The following is a 13,628-nucleotide window of genomic DNA, read 5'->3' on the forward strand; positions in this document are numbered from 1 at the left end:
AGTCCCATATCGGGTTACGTAATCACATTTGTAATTTCTCAAAACGTGCTCTCCGTCCAGGGCAGTTTATGTGCAGACTTACAGCAGGATTGGGGGAGACGTGATGGCCTTCCAGAGGCTCCTAGCCTTCTTCTTTGCCCCGGATCTTTACCCAAAACCACGGGGCCTCTACTTTCATCAATTGAAAAGTGGTTTCTCTGGCGTCATAAGGCCTTTAAGAAACGCATTATTGATTATATACCATCGGGGCTCTTTCCGGCTTAAGTTAAATTGCTTAATTTTAACTTCGTGTCTGAAGGCAGCCAACAATTGGAGAAGTAAACGCATTAAAGTCAACATAAAAGCCTCTTATTAAACTCCTAATTTTCCACAGATTTCTATATTTATGGAAGAGCTTTCTCCCTGAGGGAATAAATGCTAAAATCATTTTCCCCGACCTAAGGAAATTCTTTAAAACCCTTCTTGGCTGTTCTTGGTATTTATTCTCGATTCCCGGCACAGAAGATTTTTCTTTTTTTTTCTTCATAAACCTATGGAGGGGCACAGTGCTCTCTGCATTTAATACAACGCATCATCATTCCTAAGCACTATCATATAATACCGACTGTTCGTGAATGAGCGCAGCCATATGCAAAGGGTGGGAACTCATGTGGATCCGGTCCTTTCAGGTTCTCCTCGTTGTAAAGGCTTCATCTAGTTCTAGGCTCTTGCGCCCAGGGTGTTTGGAAAAAAATAAAAATAAACCCAAACTTTAAATCTGCTTGTATACCAACAAACACAGGTATAATGCCACGAGGACTTCTCCTTAAATATTCCAGGATCAACAATATGTATATCTCAGGAGGGCTGCGTGCCTACAGGAACGTTAAAGAATAATTCCGCCGGGGCTAGGGGGTGGGAACAGATGACTGATCCCGCGCGCGCGCGCGCGCGGCTTTTAGCAGGAGACTAGAGCAGGACCAAAGGCAAATTTTATTCTAAATTCCACGCTATCTTTCGGCAGGGCAATTGATTACAAATTTGAGAAACAGGAGAAACGAGATCAAACGCATCTACGGGGACAGAAAGAAGTGCGGTTATCCGTTCCTGGGTGGGAAGAGTGGCTGACTGGAAAACATCACGAGGGAACTTGCTGGGAGGAGGGACGTGTTCCGGGTCTTGATTTGGGTGTGGGTTACATGGGTGTAGCATTTGTTAAGACTCATCCCATGGTACACTTCATTTCAGTGTACTTTACTCCGTCTAATCCTACTTCAATTAAAAAAAAAAGAAAAAGAAAGAAAATGACCGTAATCAAATTCTGGGTTAAGAAGCACAAGACTTGAGTTGAAGGTATCTGACCTTCCACCTGACACTTGCCCTTTTGGGTGTTCTGATTCTTCTGTAAAAAAAAAAAAAATTAAAAAAAAATAATAATAATGAAGAAGAAGGAGAAGGAAGAGAGGGAGGAGAGGGAGAAGGAGGAGGAGGAGGAGGAAGAAGGAGGAGGAGGAGGAGAAGAAGAAGAAGAAGAAAAAATAATTTAGGCCAAGGGATCATTAAAAAAAAAAAAGACAACTTTAGAAAGACAACAATACTATGAACACTGGGTTCTTTCCTCCCTGTACTAACTGCGATCAGACTTTGAAGACAAACATGCTTTTATAATGGGGTACCTCAGGGTCATGGCCCTTCCCACTCCTCTAGAACACAACTGATGCCACCATTCGCAGAGCTGGGAGTCCTGAGGAAGAAGGAAAATGGCATGCCCAAGGTTTGGTGCACTTAATCAATAGTACAGAAGCAAAAACGTTCCCAGAGGTAGGCAACCAAGACGGGAAAAGGTAAGCCGGGTAAGAGTGGACCTAACTCTTACACTGTCAGTGACCACAAAGCCAATCATGGGCTCACTGGACTCCTACCACCGGGAAGGGAGACTCTCTGTGGAGAGAAGCGAGGGTAGGGGTGGTGAGGGAAGACTTTCCTGCACTGAGCCCAATACCCAGAGTTCCCTCCAGCCTCAAGGAGAACAGGATAACTCCAGTGACCATGACCCCAAAAGTGCTTTCACATCTGCATCTGGAACGCAGATATCCTCGACTGAGTCCCCTTTACGGATTCTCATTCTGAAGACAAGAACTCACGGATGTTATCAATCTCTTACCTCTCTCCGTATCTTCATGTAAGGATCTTCTGGACACCGTCCTGGGGGGTTTAATTTGACTCCTATTTTCTTCAAGAAGTTTTTTGTGAACGTATCAGCATCATAAATCTTGAATGTCCGGCCATAAAAGACAACGTCTATGTTGATATTGAAATGATACACAGTATAAAACTGATCTTCATCAGGAGGTGGGAGAGAAATCCGGTGACGCCGGATAGAAGTCCCTATGGTGTGGAACAAAGTACAACCGTTTCATCGGATGGCTAACAAGGAAGAGGTCATGGCACGTCTCCGTAACGACCCTGAATGCTTTCCCAGAATGGGGAAGTGGGCAAAGGGCTGAGGTCCACAGTCACTTACCAGCCTTGCATGCTATTAGAGTTGCCTAAGTGGTACCAGGGAAGCACTTTAATAAACCATAAAGACTAGGGAAGGCAGACTAGTAAGCTTCAATATGGCAGGTGCCAACACCATGATTCACAGCTTCTACAAGCTTCATGGAATCTTCTTTCCTCTACCAAGCTCTCCTCCCTCCATGTTTGATAGCCTCTGTTCACCTCCTCCCAACCACCCCTACAAAGTGATGGTTATCAGAGGCTTTGTAGTTGTAGACGGTGCTCTGGGCCAAAGGTTCTGGATCACATCCCATCTTTTACTTCTAACACTATGATTAGCCCATTCGCTCCTCCTCTTGAGAGTATAGACCCAGCATACCCAAGTATGCCCAAAATGGTGGTTAGCCACTGGCGGTAAAAGGGTTTGCTTCCTGAGCCTCGCTTCCCACAGGATGACACAACAAGGACCACGTAACTCCTGCCCACGCAGGGGGTTACACGACAGGAGAGGAAACCCTAAGCTTAGAGAACCTAAATCTTTTATAACAGACAATAAGCATCACAGGGAGATACCACCTGTATTAGACTGGGCGGTAAGCATGTTCTGGAAGGAGACACCACTCTATCTTCCAAGGCTGCGAGCAGACCCGCCCTTTGCTCCAGAGGGAGAGACTACCTTTGTCTTCCAAAGCTGTCTGCCATGTAAACATCCTGGAAGAGAGTCCAGAACAAAGAGCAGGCAACGTCTCTGCTCGTGAGATACCGTGGAGAACGGCCTCTCAACATCTGTGACTGACTCTGGCCTGAGAATCTACTCCACGAGCAGAAAGAGAGAAAGAGGTGAGCAGAGCAAGCTGAGGGTCTGACGGTTGAAGTAAAAGCGGCTTGGGTGACCTCTGTAGGGAAGGAAGTATTTTAGTATAAAGATGGCAAGCAAGCTTCTTCGTATTTTCTATAGCACTGAGAACGGCACCTTTTCCCAAAGTCTAGAAGTACTCGGAAATTATTCATTCCTATTCACTATGGAACGTTTCATGAATATCTTTATGTGCCAGGAACTGTGTCAAGCTCTGTTCCATTATTCTACTAATCATCTTTTCACACTGGTAAGGGGAAATTAACTAAAATGATTTTCATCTTCTTTTCTTTGTAGCAATTTTTAATTACTTGGTACATTAAATTAAAATAATAAAACTATAAAATTAGAACTGGCCTAGAATATCTTTAAATGTACTACATAAAAGATGATATCATTTTACTGCAAAAAAATTACACTTCAATTAGCCTTTAATTCATGCCACTGAAAACAGTATGCAAATTATTTGATCATTCAAGATCAGACAGTGAGAACAAATTGCATACTGAAACATCTATAAAAGCATGGGCATTTCAGGTATTTTCAGAAGCCATCATATATCGCTTTAAAAATACTTATATTGTGACAGTTTTTAAGACACATAAAATTTATTCGGTGGCCAGGAGCTTCTTCAGAAATTCCATCTATCTTGCATTTGGACTTCATTATAAAAATTCAAATAAGCAGGTTATGCTCATTTCTGTTCGGTAAGACTTCGAATAGGAATGCTCTATTTCTCTAGGTGGAAAGAACCAGCCCGCCTACAGAGCTTTTAAATAGTAATAATCAGAATCAACATCACGGCCCTAGCATATCCCTTCATATACATTTTCTCATTTAATCTTCACTGGTCCCACGAGGCTGATAATGCACGAGACAGAAGAATCCGGCGTATGGATAAGAAAGTCAAGGTTCCGCGCGGCCGAGTGACGTGCCCGAGGGTCACACCCTAACAAATGGCAGAAAAAGATCTCGAAACCCGGGGTTCCAAGCTCTAAGGAGATACCAGCCCTTTCCATGGTTTGCGCTCAACCACATCTCACTGAACACTAGCCACAGATTACGTAAGTGAAGGAGAGGAGGGAGTGTTCTAGGCAAAACGGGTTGGGGGTGGGGGGCGCCTGGGTGGCTCAATCAAGGTTAAGCATCCACCTCTTGATGTCGGCTCAGGTCAGGATCTCGAGGTTTGTGAGTTCCAGCCCCGCATCGGGCTCCGCGCTGACCACGTGGAGGGTGCCTGGGATTCTCTCTCTCCGCAAGCTCCCCAACTCCCACGTGGGCGCACGAGTGCTCTCGCTCGCTCTCAGAGCACACACACCAACTGCAAACAACAACGAAACGGGCTAGAAACTGGGAGAATTGCTGCCGGCCACCAGAAAAAGGAGAGCGACAAGATGGAGTCGCTCTTGCAAAAGAACGGCCTCTCTTAATTCTCCAAAAGCAATTTTCTGAACAGGGCCCACTTGCCTGCTGCACCAACGCCCCCCTCTGGGGGGACGGGGGAGGGGGCACCACCCCTGCATTAGCTGCCCCCACACCCTCCCAGACTCCAACATTTCCTTACCTGTGCTCCCACGTCTCCTCCACAGGGCATGCCCAAGAGGCCAGAGAAGCTCTTTGAGGTAACAAAGAAAAGCCTTGACCATTCGTGGGTTGGAAAGAGAAGGCAGGCCTAACACTCAATAGGAAACTTTTCAATAACAAGAAATCCAGAGCCATGCGGCGCCTGGGTGGCTCAGTCGGTTGAGCCTCCGACTCTGGGTTTCGGCTGAGGTCGTGATCTCATGGTTCCTGTGTTCGAGCCCCCGTGTCGGGCTGTGCACTGACAGCGCGAAGCCTGTTTGGGATTCTCTGTCTCCCTCCCCCTGTGCCCCTCTCCTGCTTGCTCGCTCGCTCTGTTTCTCCCTCTCTCAAGGTAAGTAAATAAATAAATAGTTTTGAAATCCAAAGTCACAATTCCACGTTAATTAGAAAACAAGTATGTGGGCCATTTGAAATGGACAGTTGCACCTGAGAGCTTTCAATAATATATTCGTGGTATCCCTCAACTGTGTCGTTCGGGGATCGAAATTTCTATTTCTTGGTATTCTGTGTGTGTTTATAGTCCTCCATGCTAAATGGCAGAAACCCCACCAGCAAGAATCTGTTCTGGAATGCCAAAGAAATGGGCAGGATGGCATTCCAGAACAAGAAATAGAAATTTCACATGAACCATGAGATCAAAGTATAGAAGTAAAAAAGAATGCTCTAAAACTGGAAAAACAAGAACGGAAGGACCACCTCTACCCTTTACATTTTTAAACGTTTGCCTTCTTGACTGCCCCATAAAGACAATTTGGGCAGATGTCTGCGCATTGGGTGCCTGCTTTTAAGCTCCTCCTGATCGTCATATTTTCTCTCTCTCTTCCTTTTTAAAGACCCTGGCTATCTGATGATGCTCTGCAAGCTTTAACTTTCCAACATTTCCCTGTGCTTTAGATCAAAATGATGACATATCCATTTATGTTTAACGCATTTTCATTTCACCCCCTTGGGACTTGCTTTAGATCTTTGGTCATACCACTAAATTTAGTTTTTAGACATTCACCTTCCAGAATTGAGACTACCACCTCTTACCTCTAAATTTTCGGTAGGTTTAGTTCGTTTTAGTAACACCGCACACCTAGGATACATCTGAGTCTAGAGACAGGGATTTCTTAGGTGAATGAATATTCAACCGGAATTGCCACCTGTCGCTGTGTCAACTAAGTTTGTAACCTAAAAATGTTAAGACCCTTCAGTGTGCTCAGACACAACAGAGTATCTTCTCTTATGTTCACGATTATTCCTCCGCTAAAATGACTGTTCCGTTTTGATTTTTACAAAATGTCCTTCTTTGGCGTTTTGGTGTTATAAGAATCACTTTTTTTTTTTTTTAATATACAGATAGTCTGACACCTGTCTTGTAGCAAAAGAATACAAAAACTCCAGGGGGTGCCCGGGTGGCTCAGTTGGTTAAGCGTCCGACTTCGGCTCAGGTCATGATCTCACAGCTCGTGAGTTTGAGCCCTGCACCAGGCTCTGTACTGACGCCTCAGAGCCTGGAGCCTGCTTCGGATTCTGTGTCTCCCTCTCTCTCTGCCCCTCCCCCGCTCGCACTCTAGTCTCTCTCTCTCTCTCTCTCTCTCGCTCTTGCTCTCACTCAAAAATAAACATTAAAAAATTTTTTTTTCAAGAAAAGAAAATTCCTTGCCTCTGATCATAACAATACTGGGGCACCTGGGTGGCTCAGTTGGTTAAGCGTCCGACCCTTGATTTTGGCTCAGGTCGTGATCTCACAGTTTGTGGGATCGGGCCCTGCGTCGGGCTCTGTGCTGACAGCGTGGAGCCTGCCTGAGATGCTCCCTCTTTCTCTGCCCCTCCCCTGCTCGCTCTCTCTCCCTCAAAATAAACTTTAAAAAAAAATGATCCTATGCATGTCCCCCCTAGCCACCAAATGAGCCCCAAACACTAGCATGACAGGTGCTCTAATGTCCCCTTAGATTATTGCCCCCTCTCCTAGTTTTCCTTACACACCCCAGGATCGGCTCCCAAGTACCTTCCCAACCCCATCCCTACCACTCTCCCACCTCTTGATCTCATGCTGTCCCTTTTGGCTAATATACCTTCATCTTTCATCTTTATCTGGAGAAGCTTGGGAGGTACCACTCAAACGTCTTCTCTAGTGGATACTGGCGTTTCCTCTTCTGATCCCTCAAAGTACCATTTCTGATGCCTGCATTCCGTTATGGACGTTGTCTACCACTTGGCCTTTCGTTTTACCTCTCCTCCTTCCTCTCCTTTGTTTCTTCAACAGATATTTATTGAGCAGCCCCCATGCACCAAACACCTGTCTTCACAGGTCAATGACTTACCTCCACTCTTAAATTCTACTCTGTTCCACTCAATGGCAACCCCTTCCCCAAGGTCTACCCTCTGGGGTTGCCAGATTTAGTCGGCACACTGAAATATAGGATGCCTAATTAAATAGGAATTCTAGATAAACAGTGAATAATTTTAGTACAGGTAGGTCCCAGGCAATAGTTGGGACACACTAAAAACTTTATTGCTTATCTGAAATTCAAATTTCATTAAGCATCTTGTATTTTATCTGGCAACCTTACCACCATCCGTCCTCCACTTTACGGGAGGCAGTACTTAGATGGGCTATATGCCCAACGTCAATGAATGACATATGAATGTAATATTTTGCGATTACATTTGATTAGATTATCCTACAGTATAAAAAAATATATAAGAGAAAGTATTATGTTGAAGGGTGAAACAAGTCACTAGTGGAAATCAGTTTTTTTTTTCCATGTCTATTCACTTTTGAGAGAGAGAGCACACAAGAGTTGGGGGGGGGGGAGCGGGACAGAAAGGAGGGACAGAGGATCCTAAATGGGCTCCACGCTGACAGCAGCGAGCCGGACGTGGGGCTCAAACTCACCAACCCGGAGATCATGACCTGAGCCGAAGCCGGACGCTTAACCGACTGAGCCACCCAGGCATCCCAGCAATCAGTGTTCTTAACCAAGGACACGCTAAGAAATGGAAGCCGGTTCTTGACCTGCCCCCCGGTCTACACAATCAGAAATTCTTGGAGAGGGCCAGGAGATTCTGATGAGCGCTCTCAGCTGAGAACAGCTGGCATAGACCTCACCAGAAAATTATGGTACCTTTCTAATCATTAGCCTTTCTTTACCATAGGTTAGTTTGGACTCAGGAGTGGCCGACAAACAATGATTCTCTTAGACAATTGGAAGTCAAACTACTGGGATTAACCTCTTGACATTCTTGGCTTGGTGTAACATTGTTTTAACCACATTCCAACAGAACAGCAACAAACTCTATACATATGGCACGTCTAACCAAGAAGAGAGTGATGTCCTGGCAAGAAATAAAAGCAAGCCTTGAGGTGTGACAGTGACGTGACTTATACCACAGGTCGACCTCTCTGCCAGCATGGATTCGTGAACGTTACAAATACGTTGTTCTGATTAGAAGCTGTGTGTAACTGAATGCCTAGTTTGGCATCGTGCCTCTCTTGTTTCTGGCTTATTCCAAACTCCCCCCTCCCGAAAAAAAAAAAAAAATCACATGACAGGAGAGGCAACTGAAGGGGGAGGCCAATTCATCCAGGTGTGCTCATTTTTTTTAATTTTATTTACTTATTTTGAGAGAGAGACAGCATGAGTGGAGGAGGGGCAGAGAGAGAAGGAGAGGGAGAGAATCCCAAGCAGGCTCTGAGCTGTCAGCACAGAGCCCGACGTGGGGCTGGAACCTACGAAACTGAGATCATGACCTGAGCTGGAATCAGGAGTTGGACGCTTAACCGACCGAACCACCCAGGTGCCCCTACGTGTGCTCATTTCAGTGGTCGGCTCCACAAAAGAAGGAAAGCGTTTGACCTCCCGTTTCATTTGGAAAATGTAGATGCCCTATGGAAGTCACAGGAATACCATCAGTGGGCGTCACCTAAATAGGACCCCTAGCCCCTTTCTGGGGCCCACAGGTACATGAAAAGCAGTCCCAAACTAGTCAAGATACAATTGAAAGAAACGCCACCTACCCCGTCCCACTGAGATCTGAGCCGCTGACTCACAAAGCTTGTTTGCTCTTTTTCCCCGTTTAACTTTGGAAAGCCCAAAGAAGATGTTTACGTGATTTTTTCCCCAAGGAGCCTCTGTCCAAACGGACCTTCCTGAACTGGAATCATCGTATTAAATGTTTCCAGACAGACTGGTTTCTTGCCAAACAGAGCTTGATGATGGAGTGGCTGGTTCGTGTTTGCTTTCCACGGTGCTTGCTAGAGCCTGCCAGGAATCGATGTTGACAAACTCAGTCTTGTTACGGATCGCGATGACCACGTATTCCGTGTGTACCTCCTGAGCTGTGTCTTCCCTCGGAGAAAACGTCCTGATCAGGAAGAGCCAATCAGAAATTCCGAAATTTTCAAGAGACTTTACAAGTCGCCTTTTACTCAGAGTTGTTCCCCACCCCCCCAGCCCCGCCCCGGGTCTTTATGAATAACACTGCCCCCGACTTCCCTAATAATGTTCAAATACATCATTATGACTAACATCGGTTTGCCTCTGCAATCTGCTTGTGCGCTTCGATTTGAAATCAAGAGGCTGAGAGAATCGAGAAGTCTTAATAAAAGCCTTTCCAAGACCCTCATAGAGGTTACCTTTCATTTTTCTTCTTGGATAGTTTAATAAAACCAAAGACTCACTAGACGGGGCAGTGAGCTACAGGAATAACAATAAAACAATGCACAGGGGCACCTGGGTGGCTCAGTCGGTTGGGCGTCTGACTTCGGCTCGGGTATGAACTCACGGTTCATGGGTTCGAGCCCCATGTTGGGCTCTGCTGGTGGTGCGGAGCCTGCTGGGGATTCTCTCTCTCCCCCCCCAACCCCCCCCCTCTCAAAATAAATCAATGACCTTTAAAAAAAAATAAAAACAATGCACTGATGAAGGTTCAGGATATCCTGTGATCCCCAGTCTATCATGTGTATAAATTTGATGTCACGTGGGGAAGGTAATCAAAAACAGGCAAAAAGCTTAGTTAGGGAATGTTGGAGTAAAGCATTCAAGTGACTATAAAATAAGTGTTTATAAATATAAATATTAGTATAAAAATATAAGAAAATATTTTTTGACTAAGGCAATACCATCGCTTACAAACACACAGGTAAAACAGATGTTCATAGAATTTAAAAGTTGTGAATTTGCAGCAAAGGAAACAACCAACAAAACTAAAAGGCAACCAACGGAATGGGAAAAGATATTTGCAAATGACACATAGGACAAAGGGCTAGTATCCAAAATCCATAAAGAGCTCACCGAACTCCACACCCGAAAAACAAATAACCCAGTGAAGAAATGGGCAGAAAACATGAACAGACACTTCTCTAAAGACATCCGGATGGCCAACAGGCACATGAAAAGATGCTCAACATTGCTCCTCATCAGGGAAATACAAATCAAAACCACACTCAGATATCACCTCACGCCAGTCAGAGTGGCCAAAATGAACAAATCAGGAGACTATAGATGCTGGAGAGGATGTGGAGAAATGGGAACCCTCTTGCACTGTTGGTGGGAATGCAAACTGGTGCAGCCACTCTGGAAAACAGTGTGGAGGTTCCTCAAAAAATTAAAAATAGATCTACCCTATGACCCAGCCGTAGCACTGCTAGGAATTTACCCAAGGGATACAGGAGTACTGATGCATAGGGGCACTTGTACCCCAATGTTTATAGCAGCACTCTCAACAATAGCCAAATTATGGAAAGAGCCTACATGTCCATCAACTGACGAATGGATAAAGACATTGTGGTTTATATACACAATGGAGTACTACATGGCAATGAGAAAGAACGAAATATGGCCCTTTGTACCAACGTGGATGGAACTGGAGAGTGTGATGCTAAGTGAAATAAGCCATACAGAGAAAGACAGATACCATATGTTTTCACTCTTATGTGGATCCTGAGAAACTTAACAGAAACCCATGGGGGAGGGGAAGGAAAAAAAAAAGAGGTTAGAGTGGAAGAGAGCCAAAGCATAAGAGACTCTTAAAAACTGAGAACAAACTGAGGGTTGATGGGGGGTGGGAGGGTGGGGTGGGTGAGTGATGGGTATTGAAGAGGGCATCTTTTGGGATGAGCACTGGGTGTTGTATGGAAACCAATTTGACAATAAATTTCATATATTGAAAAAAAAAGTTGTGAATTTGCTTTCTGTTCTGAACTAATTCTTCCAACATTTTCTAATACATTATTGTCAATCTTTAAAAACTGCCTTGTATAGGTTAAAAACGACCCTGAAGAGTCTAAAGACTTCTTGTCCCTTCATAAAGTGTCGTATTTCCAACCATAAAAGTCTGTAGGAGCGCCTGTGTGGCTCAAGTCGGTTAAGCATCCGACTCCTGATTTCAGCTCAGGCCATCATCTCACAGGTTCATGGGATCGAGCCCCACTCTGGGCTCTGCACTGAAAGCTCGAACCCTGCTTGGGATTCTCTCTCTCTCTCTCTCTCTCTCTCTGCCCCTTTCCTGCTCCCACTCTCTCTCCCCCTAAATAAATAAAGAAGCAAACATTAAAAGAAGTTTTCTTTGGAAGTCAGAGAATCTTTTTTTAAAACATCAAGGCATTTCCATATTTCCTAAAAGGCTTGCTGTTAGGCACAAATTCTCAAAATCAAAAGACCCCAGGGTGGATAGTTTGTCAGAGCACAAAGAATAACGAGGACCACTCACATCCTCTCCTCACATTAATCCTTTCTCCCCCCCCCCACTAGTAAAACAAAGTGCAGACACTAAATCCAGTCTTCTTCCCTTTTCCACCACCTCAACAGTGCCTCTCTTCCAACATGGGAGAATAAGCCTGATTCTGTTCACGATCTGAGCACCCCCGATTCCCAGTCCACACCTCCAGTCTTGACTTTCTTCCTGAAAATACATCCCAACACGGCGGGCATCACCATACAGATGTCCCAACCACGTTCAAAGGCCTCACGGTCAGAACAAGGATACCCTACCTCTATCCCGAACGTTGTTCCCTGCTCCGTGCTTCTGGGTTTTACTACTGTATCACCATCTTTTCGACCGACCGCAGAGTGAGCTCTGAGGCGACCTGTTAAGATTCAGATGAAGCAAATTCCTTGTTTCTTTTCCTCTGAGAGCTGACAATGACCTACTTTAGATGGTCGTTGGGGGATTAAATGAGATAGTGATAAAGGAGGTACTTTACCAAGGACTTGACAAAGCACCTGTCATTAGATACTCCCCTCCCACACTTTCTATATTTAGTTGTTGGTCAATGCCTATCAACTCTGCCAACCAAATGTCTCTCAGGTCTTTCCTGTGTTTTCTGTTTCCTACTGTCATTGTCCAGGTTTAGACACTGAGCACCTGCTAACCTGAACAACTGCAAAACTCTTGGGTTATAGTCATTCCCTTTCCTCTCCAACCTGCTTACCTGCTAGCTCCAGGAGAGCCAGCACAGTGCCCGGCACAGAGCAGGCATTCGACAAACACTTCTTGGCAATGCTGACTGGCCCCAAGTTCATCATCCGGACGCAATGGAGCTATGTGCCAAGAATACCTCAATCTCATGAACACTGAAGAAAATCCTTTGCATACTGCCCCGTCACGACCTTATACTCAGAGACCCATGGTCCCCAAATTTCTCTGTTTCTCCCCATAGTACCCATCATGGTATATCAACAGGGAGGCAACGGGCCCAGATAAGTAGTTGGTAAGGAACAAAGTTTCTTCAACATAGGCAGAAATTCGTAAGATGGGTTAAACAAGGGTAAGCAGGGCATGTTATGTGTCAAACACAGAAAGGAGGAGATGGAAGGACCCAGAGATAATTCATTTTCTGTAGGTATTAAATATATTTGAGGCACCTGGGCTCTAAATATTCATGACACAACAAATAGACAAGAATCAGTAAATATTCATGAGTACTCAATATTCACGAGGCCTCAATTTGGTCACTCATTCGTTGGTGACACCCATTCTGGCCCCAGGTGTCCTTCCGCCGAGAAACAAACAAACCCCATGACTACAGCTGTGGCCAGGCCCTCTTCTCCCTGGGTCTCTCCGATAGAGCGTGTGCCGTGAGCCCAGGGTCCCTTCTGTCTGTGGTCCTCCTTACTTGAACTTCAACTCTGGTCGTCAAGACTGACGCAGCAAAGACGGCGGGACCACGGCCTACCCCCGGATTCAGGCAGAGCGGTCCTCCCAGCCACCCGTACCTCGTCCTACGTGTGCGAACTGAACTCCTTTCTTTCCCCCTCGCGTCTCACTGTACATTTCGAATTGTTTCCACGCGTCACGTGATGATGCATTTTAACCTGGTCCACGAGGCTTTTGCTCCGTGGCCTCTGGGAGAGCCCGCACGCACACTTCTTGGAGGACGGCGCCGCCTCAAGGTAATACCCCCACGTGACACTCTGGCTGCTACGTGGAGAACAGATGGTTGTACCAAAGAATCATGGCTCCTGAGGGGTCAAAGTGGTCTTGGAAGGTCATCTACACCACCACACACACACACACACACACACGACCCCCTCCCACACCTCTACTAAGCTCACGACCCCCTCCCATACCTCTACTAAGCTATCAGTGAAAAATAACCCCTGACCTGCCCCCTATCTATACCAAGGACCAAATACGTGACACCCCTCTCTACCCCCACACCTGACCCTGACCCCCATGTTCTTCCAGAAACATCCCATACAATCTCTGGCAGCTCTCTGCC

General features: G+C 45.6%; 1 protein-coding gene across 2 annotated transcripts in view; it reads right to left on the reverse strand.

Moving 5' to 3' along the window:
• The window catches only part of EFHC2 (EF-hand domain containing 2), a 200,531-nt gene that overhangs the window by 108,891 nt on the left and 78,012 nt on the right, over positions 1–13,628 (reverse strand). For both annotated transcript variants that reach the window (XM_053202258.1, XM_053202257.1), the window contains exon 4: positions 2,144–2,367. In XM_053202258.1, coding sequence (XP_053058233.1) covers positions 2,144–2,367 — 224 coding nt within the window. The remainder of the gene's footprint in view (positions 1–2,143; positions 2,368–13,628) is intronic.

The sequence above is a fragment of the Acinonyx jubatus genome, chromosome X, assembly GCF_027475565.1.
Source record: "Acinonyx jubatus isolate Ajub_Pintada_27869175 chromosome X, VMU_Ajub_asm_v1.0, whole genome shotgun sequence".
NCBI lineage: Eukaryota > Metazoa > Chordata > Mammalia > Carnivora > Felidae > Acinonyx > Acinonyx jubatus.